Here is a 26,044-nt window from a genome sequence, read left to right on the forward strand (position 1 = left end):
TGAACCATGAACTTCCAGATGTTCAAGTTGGATTTAGAAAAGGCAGAGGAACCAGAGATCAAACATCCGCTGGATCATCGAAAAAGCAAGAGAGTTCCAGGAAAACATCTACTTCTGCTTTACTGACTATGTCAAAGCCTTTGACTGTGTGGATCACAACAAACTGTGGAAAATTCTTCAAGAGATGGGAATACCAGAACATCTGACCTGCCTCCTGACAAACCTGTATGCAGGTCAGGAAGCAACAGTTAGAACTGGACATGGAACAACAGACTGGTTCCAAATCAGGAAAGGAGTACATCAAGGCTGTATATTGTCACACTGCTTAATTAACTTATATGCAGAGTACATCATGTGAAATGCCCAGCTGGATGAAGCACAAGCTAGAATCAAGACTGCCGGGAGAAATATCAATAACCTCAGATATGCAGATGACACCACCCTTATGGCAGAAAGTGAAAAAGAACTAAAGAGCCTCTTAATGAAAGTGAAAGAAGAGAGTGAAAAAGTTGGCTTAAAACTATGGCATCCAGTCCCATCACTTCATGAAAAATAGATGGGGAAACAATGGAAACAGTGACAGACTTTATTTTGGGGGCTCCAAAATCACTGCAGATGGTGACTGCAGCCATGAAATTAAAAGGTACTTGCTCCTTGGAAGAAAAGCTATGACCAACCTAGACAGCATATTAAAAAGCAGAGACATTACTTTGCCAACAAAGTCCATCTAGTCAAAGCTATGGTTTTTCCAGTAGTCATGTATGGATGTGAGAGTTGGACCATAAAGAAAGCTGAGCACCAAAGAATTGATGCTTTTGAACTGTGGTATTGGAGAAGACTCTTAGAGTCCCTTGAACTGCAAGGAGTTCCAACCAGTCCATCCTAAAGGAAATTAGTCCTGAATATTCATTGGAAGGACTAATGTTGAAGCTGAAACTCCAATACTTTGGCCACCTGAAGCAAAGAACTGACTCATTGGAAAAGACCCTGATGCTAGGAAAGATTGAAGGCAGAAGGAAAAGGGGATGACAGAGGATGAGATGGTCAGATGGCATCACCGACTCAATGGATATGAGTTTGAGTAAACTCCGGGAGTTGGTGATGGACAGGGAAGCTTGGCATGCTGCAGTCCATGGGTTCACAAAGAGTTGGACATGACTGAGCAACTGAACTGAACTGAACATATTGTTAAGTGATCACCACAGTAAATCAAGTTAATATCTGTCATCATATATATTATTTAAGTCCATAAAACAAAAAACAACTTATGCAGGAAATATTATTTATAGATTAAAATCTGAAGTTTAAAAGAGCTATACAATAAACAACCCAATCAAAAAAATGGTACAGAAGACCTAAATAGGCATTTCTCTAAAGAAGACAAACAGATGCCCAACAGGCACGTGAAAAGATGCTTGACATCACTAACTATCAGAGAAATGCAAATCAAAACTATTATGTGGTGACCTCACTCCAGTCAGAATGGCCATCATCAAAAAGTTTACAGATAACAAATGCTGGAAAGGGTGTGAAAGAAATGTAACCCTTCTATACTGTTGGTGAGAATATAAATTGGTGCAGCCACTGTGGAAAATAGTATGGAGGTTCCTTAAAAAACTAAGAGTAGAGCTACCATATAACCCAGCAATCTGGAGGGGCAGTCCTAAGATGGCAGAGGAATAGGATGGGGAGACCACTTTCTCCCCAAAAAAATCATTGAAAGATCATTTGCACGCTGAGCAAATTCCACAAAACAACTTCTGAATGCTAGCAGAGGACACCAGGCACCCAGAAAGGCAGCCCATTGTCTCCAAAAGGAGGTAGGACAAAATATAAAAGATAAAAAGAGAGACAAAATAGTTAGGGACGGAGACCCATCCCGGGGAAGGAGTCATGAAAGAGAAGTTTCCAAACACCAGGAAACCCTCTCACCGGCAGGTCTGTGGGGAGTTTTGGATTCTCAGAGGGCAACATAACCAGGAGGAATAAATAAATAAATAAAACCCACAGATTACGTGCCTAACTGCAACTCCCAGCGGAGAAGTAGCTCAGATGCTTGCATACCACCAGCAAGCGGGGGCTAAACAGGGAGGCACGGGCTGCATTGCTTAGGGTAGGGGCTGGGCCTGAATGTCCTAAGGACAATCTGAGGGGTCTAATGTGAGATAGCAACACAAATTGTGGGATAGCCAGAGAGAGAGAAAAAAAGAGAGAGGGAGAAGCTTCCTGTGAAAAACTCTAGCCTAAGGCACTGCTGGACCCTCACAGAACAAAGGACTGAGCCAATACCAGAGGAGAGCTAGCTGGCTGCAGACTGGCCCATCCCCTGCCAGAGGCAGAGAGGCAGGCAGGTGACAGCCAGAGCCAGAAACGGGCAATCTTGGCCCCAGAGACGGGCAATCTTGGCCCCAGAGACGGCACCCTCTACCGAACTGTGAGCAGGCTCCCATTTGCTAACCAAGTCTTCCCGGGATCCTGAATGGTTGACATTCGCCAGGAGGGTCGCAGCCAGAGATCAGCTCCCCAGAGGAGACACATGGCGCTCCTGCTGCGCACCCAGGAAACCTAGCAGCTGGGACAGGGGAGGTGATAAGACGCACTGCCCAGCTGGGGAGAGTGCACTCGCCAAGCACCTGGTCGCCTGAGCTGCTCAGACCTGGGAGGGGCACAAAACACCTTTGTGGAGTACCCGAGAGCCTGAACCTGAGCGACTTAGACCTGAGGAGTGCACGCAACCCACAGCCTCCTTAGACAGTTCCCGGCAGGGCAACCTAGAGCCTGAGCAGTGTAGACGGGGAAAGCACATACGACGTGAGCGGGGGCAAACCCAGTGCGTCTGAGACACTGTGAGCACTCCCCATGCACACCAGTGATGTTTGTTTTCAGTGTTCCTCCCTGCCCACAGCACAACTGAGCAAGTGAGCCTAAATAAGTGACCACCACCGCCCCCTTGTGTCAGGGTGGAAATTAGACACTGAAGAGACCAGCAAACAGAAGAAGCCAAACTAAACAGAGGGAACTGCTTTGGAAGTGACAAGTGCAACAGATTAAAACCCTGTAGTTAGCACCGACTCTATTGGAAGGGGCCTACAGACCTTGGGAAGTATAAGTTGGAACAAGGAACTATCTGAAACTGAACTGACTCCACACTACCCACAACAGCTCCAGAGAAATTCCTAGATATACTTTACTATTATCATTTTTTAAATTTTTTTATTTTTAAGTCCTTTATTACTCCTTCAATTTTCATTTTTATAACCTACTATTACCTTGCAAAAAAAAAAAAAGACCCTATTTTTAAAGCAAATTTCATATATATTTTTTATAATTTTTTTGATTTTGTTTTTTTTTTTAATATTGTATTTTTGAGAGTCTAACCTCTACTCTAGATTTTTAATCTTTGCTTTTTTGTATTTGTTATCAATTTAGTACCTTTAAGAATCCAATCTTCAGTATCCATTTTCACTTAGGAGTGTGATTAACGGCTTGATTGCCCTCTCCCTCTTTTGACTCTTCTTTTTCTCCACCAGGTCAACTCTATCTCCTCCCTCCCCTTTCTCTTCTCTACTTAACTCTGTGGGTCTCTTTGGGTATTCTGGACTGTGGAGAACACTTAGGGAACTGATTACTGGCTAGATCTGTCTCTTCTCTTTTGACTTCCCTTCTTCTCCTCCTGGTCACCTCTATCTCCTTCCTCCCTCTTCTCTTCTCAATGTAACTCCATGAACCTCTCTAGGTGTTTCAGGCTGTGGAGAGCACATAGGGATTTGATTACTGGCTAGATTGCTCTCTCCCCTTTTGATTCCCCCTCTTCTCCACCTGGTCACCTCTATCTCCCTCCTCCCTCTTCTCTTCACCATGTAACTCTGCGAACCTCTCTGGGGGTCCCTCACTGTGGAAAATCTTTTCTCCATTAACCTAGATGTTTTATCAGTGGTGCTGTATGGATGGAGAAGTCTTGGGGTTACTGTAAGAATAAGACTGAAAACCAGAGGCAGGAGGCTTAAATCCAAAACCTGAGAACTCCAGAGAACTCCTGACTACAGGGAACATTAATTGATAAGAGTTCATCTAAAAGCCTCCATACCTACACTGAAACTAAGCTCCACCCAAGAGTCAACAAGTTCCAGAGCAAGACATACCAAGCTAATTCTCCAGCAATGCAGGAACATAGCCCTGAGCTTTAATATACAGGCTGCCCAAAGTCACACCAAACCATAGACACCTCAGAACTCACTACTGGACACTTCATTGCACTCCAGAGAGAAAAGATCCAGCTCCACCTACCAGAACACAGATGCAAGCTTCCCTAACCAGAAAACCTTGACAACCCCACCCACAGGGAGGAACCTCCACAATAAACAGGAACCACAAACTTCCAGCATACAGAAAAGCCACACCAAACATAGCAATCTAAACAAGATGAAAAGGCAGAGAAATACTCAGCAGGTAAACGAACATGATAAATGCCCACCAAATCAAACAAAAGCAGAGGAGATAGGGAGTCTACCTGAAAAAGAATCAAGAATAATGATGGTAAAAATGATCGAAAATCTTGAAAACAAAATGGAGTTACAGATAAATAGTCTGGAGATAAAGATTGAGAAGATGCAAGAAATGTTTAACAAGAACCTAGAAGAAATAAAAAAGAGTCAATCAATAATGAATAATGCAATAACTGAGATAAAAAACACTCTGGAGGGAACCAAGAGTAGAATAACTGAGGCAGAAGATAGGATAAGTGATGTGGAAGATAGAATGGTGGAAATAAATGAAGCAGAGAGGAAAAAAGAAAAAAGAATTAAAAGAAATGAGGACAACCTCAGAGACCTCTGGGACAATGTGAAACGCCCCAACATTTGAATCATAGGAGTCCCAGAAAAAGAAGAGAGATTACTGTACTCAACAAGGATCTCATTCAAATATGAAGGAAAATTAAAAAGCTTTAAAGACAAGCAAAAGCTGAGAGAATTCACCACCACCAAACCAGCTCTTTCAACAAATGCTAAAGGATCTTCTCTAGACAGGAAACACAGAAAAGTTGTATAAACTCGAACCCAAAACAACTAAGTAAATGGCAACAGGATCATACTTATCACTAACTACCTTAAATGTAAATGGGTTGAATGCCCCAACCAAAAGACAAAGATTGGCTGAATGGATACAAAAACAAGACCCCTATATATGCTGTCTACAAGAGACCCACCTCAAACCAAGGAACACATACAGGCTGAAAGTGAAGGGCTGGAAAAAGATATTTCACACAAATGGAGACCAGAAGAAAGCAGGAGTAGCAATACTCATATCAGACAAAATAGACTTTGACATAAAGGCTGTGAAAAGAGACAAAGAGAGACACTACATAATGATCAAAGGATCAATCCAAGAAGATATAATAATTATAAATATATATGCACCCAACATAGGAGCACTGCAACATGTAAGGCAAATGCTAACAAGGATGAAAGGGGAAATTAACAGTAACACAATAATAGTCGGAGACTTTAATACCCCACTCACACCTATGGATAGATCAACTAAACAGAAAATTAGCAAGGAAACAAAAACTTTAAATGATACAATGGACCAGTTAGACCTAATTGATATCTATAGGACATTTCACCCCAAAACAATGAATTTCACCAACCTTCTCCAGGATAGATCACATCCTGGGCCATAAGTCTTGCCTTGGTAAATTCAAAAAAATTGAAATCATACCAAGCATCTTTTCTGATCACAATGCAGTAAGATTAAATGTCAACTACAGGAAAAAAAAAAAACTATTAAAAATACCAACATATGGAGGCTAAACAACATGCTTCTGAATAACCAACAAATCATAGAAGAAATCAAAAAGAAATCAAAATATGCATAGAGACAAATGAAAATGAAAACACAACAACCCAAAACCTATAGGACTCAGTAAAAGCAGCACTAAGGGGAATGTTCATAGCAATACAAGTTTACCTCAAGAAACAAGAGAAAAATCAAAAAAATAACCTAAATCTACACTTAAATCAACTAGAAAAGGAAGAAGCGAAGAACCCCAGGGTTAGTAGAAGGAAAGAAATCATAAAAATTACAGCAGAAATAAATGCAAAAGAAACAAAGGAGACCATAGCAAAACTCAACAAAGCTAAAAGCTGGTTCTTTGAGAAGATAAATAAAATAGACAAACCATTAGCCAGACTCATCAAGAAAAAAAGGGAGAAGAATCAAATCAACAAAATTAGAAATGAAAATGGAGAAATCACAACAGACAACACAGAAGTACAAAGGATCATAAGAGACTACTATCAGCAACTAAACGCCAATAAAATGGACAGCTTGGAAGAAATGGACAAATTCTTAGAAAAGTATAACTTTCCAAAACTGAACCAGAAGAAATAGAAAATCTTAACAGACCCATCACAAACTCAGAAATAGAAACTATAATCAGAAATCTTCCAGCAAACAAAAGCCCAGGCTTCACAGTTGATTGCTACCAAAAATTTAGAGAAGAGCTAACACCTGTCCTACTCAAACTCTTCCAGAAAAATAGCAGAGGAAGGTAAATTTCCAAACTCATTCTATGAGGCCACCATCACCCTAATACCAAAACCAGACAAAGATGCCACAAAAAAGAAAACTACAGGCCAATATCACTGATGAACATAGATGCAAAAATCCTTAACAAAATTCTAGAAAACAGAATCCAACAACATATTAAAAAGATCATACATCATGACCAAGTGGGCTTTATCCCAGGGATGCAAGGATTCTTTAATATCCACAAATCAATCAATGTGATACTCCACATTAACAAACTGAAAGATAAAAACCATATGATTATTTCAATAGATGCAGAGAAAGCCTTTGGCAAAATTCAACATCCATTTATAATAAAAAAAAAAAAAAAACCCTCCAGAAAGCAGGCATAGAAGGAACATACCTCAACACAATAAAAGCCATATATGATAAACCCACAGCAAACATTATCCTCAATGGTGAAAAATTGAAAACATTTCCCCTAAAGTCAGGAACAAGGCAAGGGTGCCCACTCTCACCACTACTATTTAACATAGTTTTGGAAGTTTTAGCCACAGAAATCAGAGAAGAAAAGGAAATAAAAGGAATCCAGACTAGAAAAGAAGAAGTAAAACTCTCACTGTTTGCAGGTGACATGATCCTCTACATAGAAAACCCTAAAGACACTACAGAAAATTACTAGAGCTAATCAATGAATATATCAAAGTTGCAGGATATAAAATTAACACACAGAAATCCCTTGCATTCCTATACACTAACAATGAGAAAACAGAGAAGTTAAGGAAACAATTCCATTCACCATTGCAACAAAAATAAAATACTTTGAATAAGTCTCTCTAAAGAAACAAAAATCTACATATAGAAAACTATAAAACACTGATGAAAGAAATCAAAGATGGCACAAATAGATGGAGAAATATACCACATTCATGGATCAGAAGAATCAATACAGTGAAAATGAGTATACTACCCCAAAGCAATCTATAGGTTCAATGCAATCCCTATCAAGCTACCAATGGTATTTTTCAGAGGACTAGAACAAATAATTTCACAATTTGTATGGAAATACAAAAAATCTCAAATAGCCAAAGCAATCTTGAGAAAGAAGAATGGAACTAGAGGAATCAACCTGCCTGACTTCAAACTCTAGTACAAAGCTACAGTCATCAAGACAGTATGGTACTGGAACAAAGACAGGAAATATAGGTCAATGGAACAACACAGAAAGCCCAGAGATAAATCCACACACCTACCTATGCACACCTTACCTTTGACAAAGGAGTCAAGGATATACAATGGAGAAAAGACAATCTCTTTAACAAGTAGTGCTGGGAAAACTGGTCAACCACTTGTAAAAGAATGAAACTAGAACACTTTCTAACATCATACACAAAAATAAACTCAAAATGGATTAAAGATCTAAACATAAGACCAGAAATTATAAAGCTCCTAGAGGAAAACATAGGCAAAACACTCTCTGACATAAATCACAGCAGGATCCTCTATGAGCCACCTCTCAGAGTAATGGAAATAAAAGCAAAACTAAACAAATGGGACCTAATTAAACTTAAAAGCTTTTGCACAATGAAGGAAACTATAAGCAAGGTGAAAAGACAGCCTCCAGAATGGGAGAAAATAACAGCAAACAAAGCAACTGACAAAGAATTAATCTCAAAAATATACAAGCAGCTCCCACAGCTCAATTCCAGAAAAATAAATGACCCAATCAAAAAATGGGCCAAAGAACTAAACAGACATTTCTCTAAAGAAGACATACAGATGGCTAACAAACACATGAAAAGATGCCCAACATCACTCATTATCAGAGAAATGTAAATCAAAACCACAGTGAGGTGCCATCTCATGCTGGTCAGAATGGCTGCTATCAAAAAGTCTACAAACAATAAGTGCTGGAGAGGGTGTAGAGAAAAGGGAGCCCTCTTACACTGTTGGTGGGAATGCAAACTAGTACAGCCACTATGGAGAACAGTGTGGCAATTCCTTAAAAAACTGGGAATAGAACTGCCACACTACCCAGCAATCCCATTGCTGGGCATACACACCGAGGAAACCAGAATTTCCTCGGTGTGTACACGTGTCTTCACACATGTGAAAGAGACACTTGTACCCCAATGTTCACTGCAGCACTGTTTACAATAGCCAGGACATGGAAGCAACCCAGATGCCCATCAGCAGACAAATGGATAAGAAAGCTGTGGTACATATACACAATGGAATATTACTCAGCCATTAAAAAGAATGCATTTGAATCAGTTCTAATGAGGTGGATGAAACTGGAGCCTATTATACAGAGTGAAGTAAGTCAGAAAGAAAAACACCAATACAGTATGCTGCTGCTAAGTTGTGAGGCTGTCATGGCTAACGCCATGACAGGCAGCCTAGATTAGGAGTAGGCCTGGTTTCCCGGGGTAACATAATTATCAGGCCTCCTGGAGCCAGCCAATCAACATATGCCTAGCCAGAAGAAAGGGAACCTATCAGGGGAAAGCTGAAAGCCCCACGTAGGGCCAACAAAAATTACCTTGCAACTGTGTAACCAATCCGCTTACGCCAACTACCCACTGTGTAACCAATCCGATTGCGCCAACTACCTGCTGCTTATTTTGACCTAATAAATACCCGAGAGAACTGGGGCTCGGGGCCTTTCGTCCTCACACACCTGGTGAGGGCGGGAGGCCCTGGCTCGAGTCAGTAATAAATTCCCCTATTGCAAGTTGCATTGTTTCGAGGAGTCTTCTTTCCCGACCGGGGACTCGGACTACGGGCAGAACATTTGGGGGCTCGTCCGGGATCCCTTGACCGGGGAAGAACGCTCTTTGGAACAAAGGGGAAAAAAAGATAGGGAATAGCACCGGTGCTCAGGCAGGTTTAGAAAAAGACCAGAGTAAAGCCGAGGCCCTGCTGTGAAGCGGGAAGGTGTCTGGCGCAGAAAAAGACCAGAGTAAAGCCGAGGCCCTGCTGTGAAGCGGGAAGGTGTCTGGCGCAGAAAAAGACCAGAGTAAAGCCGAGGCCCTGCTGTGAAGCGGGAAGGTGTCTGGCGCAGAAAAAGACCAGAGTAAAGCCGAGGCCTTGCTGTGAAGCGGGAAGGTGTCTGGCGTTAGGGAAAGCTTTCCATGAGGGAACGGACTGGCCGTTCCGGCTGGCGTGAGGCCGAGGCCAGTGAGCGCGCTGGGAGGCAGCCAGCTCTGCGGGAAGGAGACCTCCTCTCCTAAGCCCGAATCTGGGGAACAGCGGACGCCATACAGTAAGGTGACCCTTGTTCCAGAGGATCTGTGTCATCGGCCGATGTATGTCTGTCTGTGTGTTTTTCTGTGTAACTGCCGGCATTGTCTCCTGTCTCATTGTTCTCTGGTGTGTTGTTGTCTACTTCTTCCTATAAAGCCTTGGAGCCTCATTTCTGTTTCTGGGAGTTTCAGTGAACAGGCAGACAGTTGTCGGGGCAACTGACGAGTCCCGGCCAGGGCTACTCCCTGGCGGATTCTGAAGGCCTCCCAACAAGTCAGCCCCAGTAACGGGAGCCCGAGAGGGTGAAACTCCTCTCTTTTTCTCGTATTCTAAACCGAGAATCTGGCCAAATAAAAACGCATCTGTGTGGGCACGGGACAGGCACTTAAGAGCCGATAGGGCGCCTGCCACTGGAAGACTCCCGTGAAAGGATAAGGGAGGGGGTCACGGAACGGGCTAGAAACCCTTAGGGTGCCTGCCCCCAGCAAGAAAACTTCCATGCAATGACTAAGGTACTCAAATAGTTCCACAAAGCATACCACAAGCCCAACCTCCTGGCCGCCACCACTCCCGATAGGATTTATTGGTGGTAATTCTCAGTGACTTTCTTCTGACTCTCGCTATGGGGCAAGGAGAATCCACCCCACTCTCTCTCATGACTGATCATTTCACGGATGTCAGGGCTAGAGGGGATGATCTGTCGCTACTGGTTACAAAGAGTAAATTAATAACCTTTTGCTCTGCAGAGTGGCCCACCTTCCAAGTTGGATGGCCTCCAGAGGGAACTTTTCAACCTTCTATTATTCGGGTGGTAAAAGAAAAAGTTATGGCTCCTGATCCCTGGGGCCACCCGAGCCAAGTCCCATATGTTATTGTCTGGCAAGACCTAGTAAAAGATCCGCCCAAATGGTTAAAACCTTTTGTTCACAAACTCTCTGATTCTCCTAATGTACAGGCCCTGGTTATAAAAACTCCCACTCCCCCAGAGGAAGCCAAGAAGAAGGGCCAAAAACCAGTCTTGCAGAAATCCTTGGACTGGAACCTGATTGACTTAGAGACGGAAATTAGGCCCCCGCCATATGCCCCTCCTCCGTTGCAGGTGCCCCCGGAGGAAAGAGCACCCCCCCTGATGAATCAGAAGGGACAAGGGAACCCCGACCCCAGAGAAGGAATAGAAGAAATAGGGGTGAGCAGGATCATGGGGACCCAGAGTTACCTTCATCTACTGTACAGGCACTCCCTGTCCGGGTGGGACCAGCTAACCCGGACGGAGAGTGAACCTATCAGTACTGGCCCTTTTCCACAAGTGATCTATATAATTGGAAAACCCAAAATCCTCCTTTTTCAGAGAAACCCCAAGGCCTCATTAATCTCTTAGATTCCATTTTGTTCACTCATAACCCCACCTGGGATGATTGCCAGCAGCTGTTGTAGGTGCTCTTCAACACGGAAGAATGGGAGCGAATCCTGGCAGAGGCGCGAAAACAGGTCCCGGGGGTCGACGGGAGACCAACCGCCCAGCCTCATCTCGTGGACGAGGGGTTTCCTCTGTTGCGGCCTAACTGGGATTTTGAGCGAGTGAAAGGTAGGGAGCGTCTCCGAGTGTACCGCCAGACTCTAATGGCTGGCCTGTGGGCCGCAGCTAGGAAGCCAACAAATTTGGCAAAGGTAAATTTAGTAAGGCAAGAGCCCACTGAGAGCCTGTCAGCCTTCCTAGAGAGGCTAATGGAAGCCTTTAGGCAATATACACCTATGGACCCCCAGGCTGAGGAATCACGCGCTGCAGTTCTACTAGCGTTTGTGAATCAGGCAGCTCCAGATATTAAGAGGAAATTACAAAAGATAGAAGGGTTAGGAGAGCAGACAATACAAGACTTACTGAAAGTAGCTGGAAAGGTATTTAATAATAGGGAGACCCCAGAAGAAAGGGAGGAACGACTTCGTCGGGAGGAACGGGAACTAGCTGATAAGATCAGGAAAGAAGATAGGGAACATAGGGCGAAGGAAAACCGGAAGAACCAGAGAGAGCTAGCCAAGATTCTTTTTGCGGGGATGAAGGCCAGAACAGAATTGAGGGAGCCTCGAGGCCCCCAGACAGGAGAAACAGAGAGACCAAAAAGGCAGGCCCTAAAGAAAGATCAGTGTGCTTACTGCAAAGAAAGGGGGCACTAGAGAAAGGAGTGCCCTAAGAGGGACCTGAAGAAAAGAACAACCCAGAGAGAGAGAATTTCCCCTGGAACTCGAGTTCTATATGCGGGGGAAGACAGTGATTAGGGGAGTCAAGACTTGGCACCCCTCCCCGAGTCCTGGGTAACCATACATGTGGAGGGAAAACCCGTTGGCTTCATGGTGGACACTGGTGCCCAACACTCTGTTTTAAATCAAAAACTGGGACCAATGTCTAAGAAAACCAGCTTGGTGCAGGGAGCCACGGGGACAAAAAAATATCATTGGACCACAGAACGGAAAGTAAATCTGGGGACCCATCAGGTGTCCCATTCGTTTTTGGTGATACCAGAATGCCCAGCCCCTCTACTTGGATGGGACTTGTTGACTAAAGTTAATGCTCAGATCCATTTTGACCCTGGGGGAATGTCAGTCACGGATGGACTTGGACAGCCGATACATGTCTTGTCTCTAGCTTTAAGAGATAAATACAGACTTTTTGTGCCTAAGCCCTCAGAGGTTATAGCACCAGATATACAACTGTGGGTCCACAAATATCCGTTGGCATGGGCAGAAACAGCAGGAATGGGACTGGCTAAACAGAGACATCCGATCGTCATCGAACTAAAAGCCGAGGCGACTCCTGTGAGGGTGAAGCAATACCCTATGAGCCAGGAGGCTCGGCAGGGGATCACTCCCCACATTCGACGGCTCATGGATGCCGGAATTCTCAAGTGGTGCCAATCCCCTTGGAACACCCCCTTACTACCAGTGAAGAAGCCAGGGAGTACGGATTACAGACCTGTCCAGGACCTACAAGAAGTCAACAAGTGGGTGAGTGACATACACCCTACTGTCCCCAACCCGTATACCCTCCTGAGCAGTCTGCTGCCTGAGTACACTTGGTACACTGTGTTAGACTTGAAAGATGCTTTTTTCAGCCTACCCCTGGTGGCCCAGAGCCAGGAGATATTTGCCTTTGAATGGACTGAGGGGGAAGAGGCCAACCGGTAGTACAACTAACTTGGACCCGCCTCCCACAGGGGTTCAAGAACTCCCCTACCTTGTTTAATGAGGCTTTGAGCGAGGACCTCTATGAATATTGGACTCGCCACCCAGAGGTCATCCTGCTGCAATATGTAGATGACCTGATGTTGGCTGGAACCACAGAGGAGGCATGCAGCCGTGCCACCGGTGACCTCTTACAGACTCTAGGCACCTTGGGATATCGTGCTAGCGCTAAGAAGGCGCAAATATCCCGGCAAGAGGTCACCTATTTGGGGTATAAGATCAGGCAGGGGCAAAGGTGGCTAACTCAGGCCATGAAGGAAACAATATTGCAGATACCAGAGCCCAAGACCCCCTGCCAGGTGAGAGAGTTTTTGGAGACTGTTAGATATTGTAGACTATGGATCATGGGGTTTGCTGAGAAGGCCCGGCCCTTATATGAGGGAAGTAAAGAGACCCCAAACTGGACTTGGACTGAGCCAATGAAACAGGCTTTCCAGACACTCAGATGGGCCCTACTAGAAGCCCCAGCCCTTGCCCTGCCTAACCCAAACAAGCCATTCCAGCTGTTTATAGATGAAAAGCAAGGAATAGGAAAGGGGGTCTTGACACAGCAATGGGGACCATGGAAGCGGCCAGTAGCATACCTTTCAAAGTGACTGGACCCGGTGGCCTCTGGGTGGCCTCCTTGCCTCCGCATCATTGCAGCCACTGCCCTCCTCGTCCGCGACGCCGACAAGTTGACGTATGGACAACAACTCTGGGTTTACACCCCCCACGCCATCGAAGGGGTTCTAAAACAGCCACCGGGTAAGTGGATCTCCAATGCCCATTTGACACATTACCAGGCCCTGCTGCTTGATGCCCCACGGGTGCAATTTCAGACCCCTTGCTTCCTGAATCCAGCCACGCTTCTACCTAACCCAGAGAAGGACCACCCTCTCCATGATTGCAGTGAGATACTGGCTGAGGCCCTGGCGGCTCAAAAAGACTTAACTGATGTGCCGCTAAACAACAGTGAGCTAGTATGGTTCACTGATGGGAGCAGCTATGTAAAAGATGGACAAAGGAAGGCGGGAGCCGCTATAGTTAATGATTCAGGGCAGACAATATGGGCTGAGACACTTCCCCCAAACACTTCTGCACAAAAAGCAGAATTGATTGCCCTAATACAGGCTTTGGAACAAGCAAAAGGGAAGAGAGTCACCATTTTTACAGACAGCCTATATGCTTTTAGCACTGCCCATATTCAAGGTCCGATATACCAGGAAAGGAGATTTAGAACAGCGGAGGGAAAAGAAGTCAAAAATTTGCCCGAGATCCACAGGCTCCTGAAAGCTGTTCAACTGCCCCGGGCAGTAGCAATTGTACATGTCCCTGGTCACCAGAAAGGAAAAGATCCTAGGGCACGGGGCAATCGGGCTGCTGATGCGGCCCCTCGAAAAGCAGCCAGCTGGGACTACGCCGCCCCCATATTAGCCGTGGGACTTCCACCTCCTGGTATGGGGACTCTGCCGCCAGTCCCCGACTATTCCCTCCCTGACCTTGTTTGGATCAACGAGGATACCACCCTCCAGAAGGATGACAAAGATGGATGGTACTGAGATCAAAACAACAACCTGATATTGCCTGCCATCCTGGGTCGTCACCTATGTGAACACCTGCACACAACGACACACTTGGGAGAAAAAAAGACCTTGACTCTTCTCCAGACAGCCTGCCTGAGGTTCCCTCGACAAAATGCAACTGTACGAGAAATAATCCAGGCTTGCAAAGCGTGCCAGCTGATAAAGACAGGGAAAAGGCAGCACACTGGAATGAGGTACCTAGAGGAAGAGCCAGGGCAACACTGGGAGATAGATTTCACTGAGGTAAGGCCAGGCAAGTACGGGTATCGCTATCTGTTGGTTCTGGTAGATACCTTCTCGGGGTGGGTAGAAGCCTTCCCCACTAAGGGAGAGACAGCAACAGTGGTTGCTAAAAAGATCTTAGAGGAGATAGTGCCTAGGTATGGGCTGCCAGTGACTATGGGCTCAGATAACAGACCTGCCTTTGTGAGCCAGATTGTACAAGGGCTGGCCCAAGCTCTGGGGACAAAATGGAAGTTACATTGTAAATATAATCCCCAGAGCTCAAGACAGGTTGAGAGAATAAATCAGACCCTAAAAAAAACTTTGACAAAGTTGGCAATAGAGACTGGCGGGGACTGGGTGACCCTCCTTCCCTTCACACTCTTTCGAGAGCGTAACACCCCTTATAAGCTGAACCTTACCCCTTTTGAGATTCTGTAAGGAAGACCCCCTCCTGTGTGTCCTATATTCGAGGGAAAATGCCTACCACCCCCTACCTTGGGACAATTCCAGCAATCACTGATGGCATTAGGCAAGGTGCATAGCCATGTTTGGAAATTAATTCGAGAGATACACGAGGAAACAAGCAAGGGGACCATCCCTTCACATAATATTGGCCCGGGTGATTGGGTTTGGGTAAAACGACACCAATCTAAAGCATTAGAATCTAGATGGAAAGGCCCTTATGTTGTTCTCCTTACCACTCCTACTGCTGTTAAGGTCGACGGGATCGGGCCCTGGGTTCACTGCAATCACGTGCGGCAAGCCACCCCGGAAGAACAGGAGAAGGTGCAAGCAGAATGGGAGGCAAGACCTCACCCGTCAAATCCTTTGAAACTAAAACTCGTACGACGGGAGCCCTCTTAACCATCCTGCTGGTAACAGTTTTCACCAGCCCAGGAGCAACCAGCCACAACCCCCATCAGCCAGCTAACCTGACTTGGATGATCTACAATCCTGAGACTGGAGAAGTGCTTAATTCGAGCTCCAACGTGGCCCCCAAAGGGACATGGTGGCCAGTACTGACCTTTGATTTGTGCGTGCTGGCAGCTGACGGTAGTGGGTTTGGTCCCCACCAACTGACCAAGTTTTTTGCCCACGGCTCTTTCGGTCTGTTCACCCATAACTGTGAGCGGAAAGGCCCACAGTACTACAAACAGGTGCCTGTCTATGTCTGCCCGGAAGAAAAAAGGGATCGGAACCAAATTGAAAAATGTGGGAGAGTTGACTCTTTTTATTGCACCACTTGGGGTTGCAAAACCACGGGAACAGTCCATTGGCTCACCAACTCCGACAGGGACCTCATTCAGGTAAAATCACCCCCAGATTCCCAAAAATGTCCAACTAAGGGAATATCATCCAGGCCCGGGCAATGTTTCCCATTACAGATCAAATTCACAGACAAAGGAAAGAAATTTACCAGGTGGGATGTTGGTCGAGCTTGGGGCCTCCGTCTTTACAAGACTGGCTATGACACAGGATTCCGATTCGAACTTAGATTAAAACTGGGACCGCTCTATTTGGCACCCAAAGTAGCCTTAGGACCAAACCGGGGAACAACCCCAAAGCCTCCCTCCCAGAACCAAAGTCAGGCTAATAGATAGACTCCAGGCACCGTGGGACCCCCCAGTGTTAACATGTCCCCACTAACAGACCCCCTTATGAAAATGATCTCCTCAGCTTATCTCACCCTAAATGCCTCTCGTCCGGACTTAACAAATGGTTGCTGGCTTTGCTATAAATTAGGCCTCCCTATTATGAGGCGGTTGCCTTTTCTTCAAGATTCAATGTGACCTCTGATGTCTCGGCCTGCAGATGGCAGCAACAACCTGGTCAGGCCGGTTGACAGTAGGCTCCATTACGGACATAGGCACCTGTATAGGAACTATCCCTAAGACTTATCAACACCTATGTGATAATAATTCAGTCCCTAGGACAAGTCACCCCAATTCTACTCACCAGTGGGTACTTCCGCCAAAAAACGGGTGATGGGCTTGCTCCGCCGGAATAACCCCGTGTGTCCATAAGGCAGCACTTAATGCCTCCCAAGATTTCTGTGTCCTAGTCCACCTGATCCCCCGGCTAAACTGTTACTCAAAAGAAGAGCTGCAACCAAGGTTACAACCATTGGGTCAATATAGGGTAAAACGAGAACCAGTCACTGCCCTGACTTTAGCAGCCCTATTGGGTGCTATAAGAACGGGAAGTGGGATCGCAGCCTTAACATTGCAAGATAAACAGTATAATCAACTAAGGGCTGCAATAGATGAAGATATTGAGCAACTCGAAAAGTCCATTTCGCACCTCCAAAAATCCTTGAGCTCCTTGGCTGAAGTAGTGTTACAGAATAGGAGAGGTTTAGATTTGTTGTTTCTGCAACAAGGAGGATTATGTGCAGCACTGGGAGAAAAATGCTGTTTCTATACCGACCATTCAGGGGTAGTGCAAAAATCTCTCCAGAAAATAAGAGAGGGACTAGCCCAATGGAAGAAAAAACGAGAAGCCCAACAAGGCTGGTTTAAATCTTAGTTTCAGCGCTCCCCCTGGTTGACCACTTTGATTTCCACCCTCCTGGGTCCACTCATAGTATTAATATTGTTACTGACCTTTGGTCCATGCATTTTAAACCATCTGGTCTCATTTATTAGGGAGCGCCTAAATACCATCCAAATTATGGTATTGAGACAACAATATCAGTCAATTTCACAGGGTAAAGAGGAAGATTCCTCTACTTGAACAACAGACAAGGGGGAAATGTGAGGCTGTCACGGCTACACCATGACAGGCAGCCTAGATTAGGAGTAGGCCTGGTTTCCTGGGGTAACATAATTATCAGGCCTCCTGGAGCCAGCCAATCAACATATGCCTAGCCAGAAGAAAGGGAACCTATCAGGGGAAAGCTGAAAGCCCCACGTAGGGCCAACAAAAATTACCTTGCAACTGTGTAACCAATCCGCTTACGCCAACTACCCACTGTATAACCAATCCGATTGTGCCAACTACCTGCTGCTTATTTTGATCTAATAAATACTCGAGAGAACTGGGGCTTGGGGCCTTTTGTCCTCACATACCTGGTGAGGGCGGGAGGCCCTGGCTCGAGTCAGTAATAAATTCCCCTATTGCAAGTTGCATTGTTTCGAGGAGTCTTCTTTCCCGACCGGGGACTCGGACTACGGGCAGAACAAAGTCACTTCAGTCGTGTCCGACTCTATGTGACCCCATAGATGGCAGCCCACCAGGCTCCGTTGTCCCTGGGATTCTCCAGGCAAGAACACTGGAGTGGGCTGCCATTTCCTTCTCCAATGCATGAAAGTGAAAAGTGAAAGTGAAGTCACTCAGTCATGTCCGACTCTTCATGACCCCATGGACTACAGCCCACCAGGCTCCCCCGCCCATGGGATTGTCCAGGCAAGAGTACTGGAGTGGGGTGCCATTGCCTTCTCCACCAATACAGTATACTAATGCATATATATGGAATTTAGAAAGATGGTAACAATGACCCTATATGCGAGACAGCAAAAGAGACATAGACGTAAAGAACAGTCTTTCGGACCCTGTGGGAGAAGGCGAGGGTGGGATGATTTGAGAGAATAGCATTGAAACATGTATATTATCATATGTGAAACAGATCGCCAGTCCAGGTTCGATGCACGAGACAGGGTGCTCAGGGCTGGAGCACTGGGATGACCCTGAGGGGTGGAATGGGGAGGGGGGCGGGAGGGGGGTTCAGGATGGGGAACACATGTACACCCATGGCTGATTCATGCCAATGTGTGGCAAAAACCACTACAATATTGTAAAGTAATTAGCCTCCAATTAAAATTAATTAATTAATTTAAAAAAATAATAACCCAGCAATCAATCCCATTCTGGGCATATATCCAGAAAAGATGAAAACAAAACTCTTTAATTCAAAAAGATATATGCATCCCAGTGTTCATATCAGCACTATTTACAAGAGCCAAGACATGGAAGCAATCTAAGTGTCCACTGACAGATGAATGGATACAAGAGATATGATATGTATATATGCATATACACAAACACACACACACAATGTAATACTACTCAGCCATAGAAAAGAGTGGCATATTGCCATTTGTAGCAACATGAGTAGAAGTAAGACAGATAAAGAAAAATATGCTAACACCTAGAGACTGGCATACTGAGTGAAGCAAATCAGACAAAGACAAATATCATATGATATCATTTACAAGTGGAATCTAAAAAATAAAATAAATGAACTAATATATAAAACAGAAACAGACTCAAAGACATACACAACAAACTTACTGTTAGCAAAGGGGAAAGGGAGGGAGAGACAAATTAGATGTTTGGGATTATCAGATATACACTAAACAGATATACACATAAAACAGATAAACAACAGGGATTTACTATATAGCACAGTGAACTATATTCAATATCTTGTAAAAACCTATAGTGGAAAAGAATCTAAAATATATATCAATATATAACTGAATCACTCTGCTGTACATCTGAAACACAATATTGTAAGATCAGCTATATTTCAACTTTTTAAAAATAGTTAAATATTTTCCTGTTAAAAAAAATAATAAAACCCTGAGGTTTAGAAAAGTTGACTTGACTTTGAGGCCTCAAAACTAGTAAGTGATAAGGGCCAAGTGTTCTTCTTACATTTATATATTATCTTCATTTTCATTATGCTTTTGATCACTCCACAAATACTTTTTACCTTGAAAAGTATAATTGACTATAAATGCAAGCAAGACATAAATAAGCATTAAGTTCCATAAAATTAAGACATATAAGACTTTTTTAAATAGTATAATCTTACCTAAATCGATATCTCGAATTCCCATGTATAATTCAAGAAGATCATCAACCTTTCCAATTGCCTTTTCTTTGGTTTCAGAAGGCTTTATCGAAGAAAAGAGAAATAAGACATTTTTACATGCAATCTCTTGAACATTGAGGCATACATGGGGGAAATCTGAAGTGGAGCCAGTTACTGGTTGTGTACTTCAGCTAATTTTAATGGAAATATATCTAGAATGTGCCCTGTAATTCAATACAAATCAATACAGTAAATACTTATTTTTAGTGTTTGTGATAAGTATTATAGATTCAAAGAAGAAAAACTAGGAATGCTATCTCCAAGCAGCTAGCAATCTAGAAGGGAGAGAGATGTGAAAATAAATAGCTATTTAACCACAATAAGGACAATTTCTAAAGGATGTCAAAGGCACGGAGACATCATAGGGGAAATAAATTTTTTTATTAATTTATTTTTGGCTGTGTTGGGTCTTCTTTGCTGTGTGTGGGCTTCATTAGGTGAGGTTCAAGGGCTCAGTAGTTGCAGCTCACAGACCTTAGAATATGGGCTCAGTAGTTGCAACACTCAGGCTTAGTTGCCCCATGGCATCTGGGGATCTCCGCAGAACTGGGATAGAGCCCAGGTCCCCTGCATAAGCAGGAAGATTCTTAACCACTGGACCACCAGAGAAGTCCCAGTGGAAGTAAATTTAAATCTCTAAGAGTCCAGGAAGACTTCAGAAAGGTGACTTAAGAACTGTGTTTTCAAAATTAACTGGTGTCAGATAAACCAGGACAGATAGAAGACAATAGAGACATGAAGTCTGTGTGGGGTCACAGAGTCTGATAGAAAAGTGCAGCAGGTTAAAGGGACTGCAAAACATCCCATGTGATGGGAAATAGAGCGCCAGACATGACTAGATCTCAAGGGGTCCTCTGTGCCTTGAAAAGGGCAGAGCTCACCCCAAGACTACAACATCCTGAACACATACATCTAATTATTTGTACAGTAGTCCTGCACCCTTATCTGTGGTTTTGCTTTCCTCCTCAGTTACCTCAGTCAACTGAGGTCCAAAATTATTAAATGGAAAACTCCAGAAATAAACAGTTCCTAAGTTTTGAATCATGTGCCATTGAGTAATATAAAACCTCACACCATCTGCTCCATCCCAGAACCCCCAAACATCGACATCATATGCTCCTAAGATCCAACCTTCCCTGTCATCACAGCTAGATGATCCTCCTGACCTAGAGTAAGAAAGCTAATGGTAGCCTAATGCCATGCCACAATGCCTGCATCATTCACCTCACTCCATCTCATCACACTGGCATTTTATCATCTCACATTAGCACAAGAAGAGTGAGTCCAGTAAAATAAGATCTTTGAAGAGACAGACCACGTTCACACAGCTTTTATTATAGTACATTTTCTACTTGTTCTATTTAACTATTAGTTGTCATCAACTTTTACTATGCCCAACTTATAAATTAAACTTTATCATAGGTATATATGTACAGGAAAAACAGTATACACAGGATTCAGTACTATCCACAGTTTCAGGCACCCATTGCAGGGTTTGGAACGTGTCTGCTGTGGATAAGAGGAGACTACTGTATGCATTCTTTATCAACTACATACATAATATGTGTATTAAGGGTACCAAAGTATTTTTGTTCTTCCTAACCAGTAAAAGTTTCTATGAAAAAACATGATCACATATATTTTATTTATATGTATGTATATATGTATTATGTATTATATATGTATTATGTATTATAATATATAAATAGTTATTTACATTAACAATGAGACAGGAGACATGATATATCACTCTTGACTTCTTTACAATGTATTTTGAATAGTCTGTGTAAAGTGACAGGCTATGCAAAGTAACTTAGATATTTATCTTTGCATCTATCCAGATACATTGCAGGTTATTGCGACAAGTATCAGTACTTCTCACACAAAAATGGCCACCAAGATCGTACTATTCTAAACAGCTCTTGATCTCATCATCCCTCTTCCATTCACATTCTGATTGCCTGTGTTCAGTCCTAATTTTTTTTAATTGAGATATAATTGACAAATACTATTAGTTTTAGGTATACAACATAATGATTTTATATGTGTATATACTGTAAAAAAAAAAATCACCACAGTAAGTCTAGTTACCCATCACTACACATAGTTTTCTCTTCTTGTGATGAGAACTTTTAAGATCTAGCCTCTTAGCAACTTTCAAATATATAATACAGTATTATCAACAATAACCACCAAGCTGTGAGTCCATGCTCAGGACATCCTTATAACTGAAAGTTTGTACCTTTTGACCCCCATCGTCCATTTCACCCACCCCACCTGCCCAACTCCCTGTCTCTGGCAACAACCAATCTGCTCTGTTTCTATACAAGGTGTGGTTTGTTTTGTTTGGAATGGGAGAGGGGGAGATAATAAAACTGAGGTCATCCAATATTTGTCTTTCTCTGACGTATTACACTATTGTTCAGGTCCATCCACAACCTACAAATGGCAGGATTTCCTTCTTTTGACTGAATAATCCTCCCTCGTCTTTTCTTATTGCAGAGGTTTCCTAATTGGTCTCCCCACCTGCAATCCTCACCCTCGCAAATCTACCCTGTCTGTTCAACATTCCATCCCCTAAAACCAAGGGATTTTTCTAAAACACAAAACCGACTTGCTGCTTCCCTTGCAATTTTTAAATAGCCACCCCCCAACCCTCAGCATTATTTACAGACCCTTCATGCCCTGACCCAGGCCTCTATCTCCAGTGTCAACACCTCCCACCAGATACTTTCAGCAGCCACACTCCAGCCTCACGGACATTTACAAGGTCCCATATCCATTATCATTTCATGCCCAGAACACTCTCCATCTGTGACTAACTCAACTATTTCTTATGGAAGCAACTCTCCCAATTTCCCTCTTCACTGATTCCTAACTGTAGCTCATCAGCTAGCCCCTTCCTTGTGACATTAACCTTGCCCTTCTGGTTTGTAACAGTTTATTTTCATGCCTCTTCCCTTTAAAGGAAAAGCAAGGTCTTTAATCACCTTTGTGTTACCAGCACCTGGACTGTGCCTGTCTCAACAAACATACCAAGTAACTCATGCAAGTGGAGTACTGTTCAGTTTTCAGAATTTGTGCTAGGTGATGAGGGGCTGCTTGGTTTCAAATCTTTACTGTTTGAAATTAAATCACAGGTCATTTGTATCAAATTTAATATTAGTGCCAAACTAGTTTTTTTTTCCCCCTTTATTATGAGCTACTTTAATTGCCTTATTTCAAGAAACAGGCTATGCAAATAGGAAGAGAGATTTAGATGTTTATCTTGGAATGAATCTTTCCCACCGCCTCAGGCAGATCTTCGGTTATTCTTTTTCATTCCAGCACCTGATACACAGCTGCTGCTCATAAATAAACAGATTTGTGTGACCCACAGGAACTGTTAGAAGACGGCCCCCCTCCTGAAGTGACATGGAGCTTTTCCTGCCGACTCCACCTCCTATGCAAGCAGTTTGAAGGTCTGTGCTTTTCCCCTCCCAGCCTCCACTGCAAAGCACAGCTGGGACCCCCAGCTCCTTCCCACTGTCCTTCCACCCTCTTACAGAGGCCTTTCTTCCACCCAGGTGTGTTCACTTGTTCAATGAACACGTACTGGCCTTCAGCAGTATGCCTGGCGGCAGGCTGGGCACCGAAAAAGTAAAGACTCTGAAATGACCAGAAGTTACTGCCCAGGGTTTTTTCACAAACTTCATCATCTCTCACTTTCAAAAATGCTTCTGGCTCTCCGCTGTCACCAGCCTCCATTTCAATCTACCCATTCACCCAGCAACAAGACACCCAACTCGGAATCTTCCTCGGGAGTCCCCAAAACTGACAACAATCTGGGTGACTCCAACGTTCAGGAAGACAACCCTGGCCTCGTGGTTCCTTAAGTATCTGCCCCAACAAACCACACCCATGACTGACCCTGACACCGTCCCCCACAAGCTCTGGATCCTATGATAACAGCCTCCTTACCATTCATCTGTCTCACTCTTTTGTTCTTCGAGCAGCTGGGAGCCCTAGGACAGACACAGACACATCCCTCCCACCCCAGGCAGGCACTCTGGAGCTCAGAGGCCTGCCTGTCCTGCCCTCCCCACCCCGGAGGGCTTCATCACTGCTCTCTTCCTGAGGTGAGCAGGCCTGCATTTGCCACTTTGAATCCTCACCATTGCTGCCCTCTTCTGCTCTCGTTCCTTCCATTCATCTCTTCTCCTGGTGTTTTTCACTTAAATACTGACCTTCTCATAGACAAAATCAGCAAAACCCTTCCTCCCATCAGGCATACGTGAATCACTCACTAACTCATTAAATTCAAAGATCTGAGCTCCTCTGAATTGTCAGGCACTGTTCTAGGTGCTGGAGATAGGGCAGTTGATCAGGTCAGATGAGAACAAGACAAGGGGCAAAAAGGAAACAAAGATACAGTGAGGCCCAACAGGTTCAGCGCCTTAGAGAAAATAAAGGGCAAGGAATATCGGGCAGAGGGCAGGTGGCAGGAACTGCTATTAAACTAGCATATCAGAGGTTAGACAGGGAGGGACAAAGACAGAAATTGAAGGCAGCGAGAGAGTGAGCCGTGCCCATAAGCGGGGAGAGCATCAGCCAGATGTAACAGCTCATACAGAGGTCCTGAGATGGGGATGTATTTAGAGTGTTTGTGGACAGCACGGAGACTCAAGTGGCTGAAGTAGGGGGCGGCGGGAGGAGAGAGGCAGAGATGAGATCAGAGGAGAAACACACAGTCAGATCATGCTGGTCCCTCTGTGGGTGTTAGCTTGTTACTCTGAGGGAACCCACTGGAGGATTTTGAACAGATTGTTACAGAAAAGTAACAATCTCATTTGTATTTTCAAAGGATAACCCTAGTTGCTATGTGGGTAAAGAGGGTAAGAAGGCAAGGGAGAGAGACAGCAGGAAGCATGAGCTGGTGACCACAATAGTTGAGATAATGTTGGTGCCTTGGGTCAGAGTGGTGGGGCCAGAGGTGGGGGGAAGTTGGTTGCTCTGGTCTGCTGTGGAGGTGGATCCACCAGGATCTGCTGATGGAAGGGATGTGGGACATGAAAGAGGAGACCAGATGATTATCAAATGCTTTGCCTGAGGAGACTGGTTTTCATGAACATCATCTTTCACTATCAAAATCTCAAGTCTGTTTACTCCTACAGGTGGCTCAGTGACTTCTTCTTAGATCTCAGAGAGCTTTGGCTGATTTAAGTTTTTGAGGCAGTCCAGATGTCCGTATACTCTAGAAAAAATTGACTGCAGGTAGCTCAGGACTGCTGTATCACAATCTCTCCTCACACACATAGTTTCTGTATTTCCTTCTCAAATGCCTTCAATAACTTTCATATTGTTTAAGTAGGCAATGAATTAAAGACCATGCCTTAGTTAGAATACAGGCATTTTACTTAATCTTGTGATTTTACCTTTATTTTCAGCTCTGACAAACATGAATGTTCATGCATTTCCAAGCCGAATAGGAATTAAGTGAACCTAACATACCACTTCCTCCACAGTGGCAGGACCTTTCGATCTCAGACGAAGTGTCTCCCTTCCCGTGCCAATCTTTCCTGTTGATGACTTTCCAGCTTTTGACCTGGGCTCCATATCTATAAAAATACAATGGATAGGGAAAGGTACATATATTAAGAATTTCAACTGATGACTATAAAAGCTAATGGAGTTTCCATCACAAATTTTTGTACATTATTGTGAAATTTGATAAAAGCTATGCACCTTGATAGAATTTCCCAAAATAAATTCACCTGTCATCCATTTTTCTCATACAAGAGTCTCTCAAATTATAGAAAGGTATTGGAGGTCTGGCTACAAAAAGAAAAGGGAATATGTGAAATGTGCTGATGGGAAAGACTGGAAGTTACAAGGAACAAAAATTAAAACAATTGGTTTTATTGTAAGAGTAAAGAAGTCTATGTGGCATGAAGGCAGAGGTTGGTGTGCAGCTGGACTTCATCAAGGTCATGAAGAAGGGAAAGAGTCATGTCTTCATAGAAGACAGGAATGGAGGCACCATTATTTGAGGACCTACCTTCTGATTGACACTTTACAAAATCCCATTTAATTCTCATGCTAACCTAAGAGGCAAGTTAGAGCCATCACTTTACAGAAAAGGAAACTGAACTCAGTAGAGATCAGAAGTGAAGTTTTAGTCATTCAGTCATGTCTGACTCTTTTCAACCCCCTGGACTACAACCACCAGGGTCTTCTGTCCATGAAATTCTCTAGGCACGAATACTGGAGTGGGTTGCCACTTCCTTCTCCAGGGGATCTTCCTACCCAAGGATCAAACCTGGGTCTCACATTGCAGATGGCAGATTCTTTACTATTTGAGCAACTAGGGAAGCAGCTGGAGGTGGGA

The 26,044-nt window shown here is 44.0% G+C and overlaps 1 protein-coding gene across 1 annotated transcript in view; it reads right to left on the minus strand.

Annotated features, from left to right (window-relative positions):
- The window catches only part of GIPC2 (GIPC PDZ domain containing family member 2), a 101,438-nt gene that overhangs the window by 14,518 nt on the left and 60,876 nt on the right, over nucleotides 1–26,044 (minus strand). Inside the window, exons 4-5 of the mRNA XM_043460887.1 lie at nucleotides 25,168–25,274; nucleotides 19,618–19,699 (exon numbers count right to left, since the gene is read on the minus strand). Coding sequence (XP_043316822.1) covers nucleotides 19,618–19,699; nucleotides 25,168–25,274 — 189 coding nt within the window. The remainder of the gene's footprint in view (nucleotides 1–19,617; nucleotides 19,700–25,167; nucleotides 25,275–26,044) is intronic.

The sequence above is a fragment of the Cervus canadensis genome, chromosome 2, assembly GCF_019320065.1.
Source record: "Cervus canadensis isolate Bull #8, Minnesota chromosome 2, ASM1932006v1, whole genome shotgun sequence".
Lineage (NCBI taxonomy): Eukaryota > Metazoa > Chordata > Mammalia > Artiodactyla > Cervidae > Cervus > Cervus canadensis.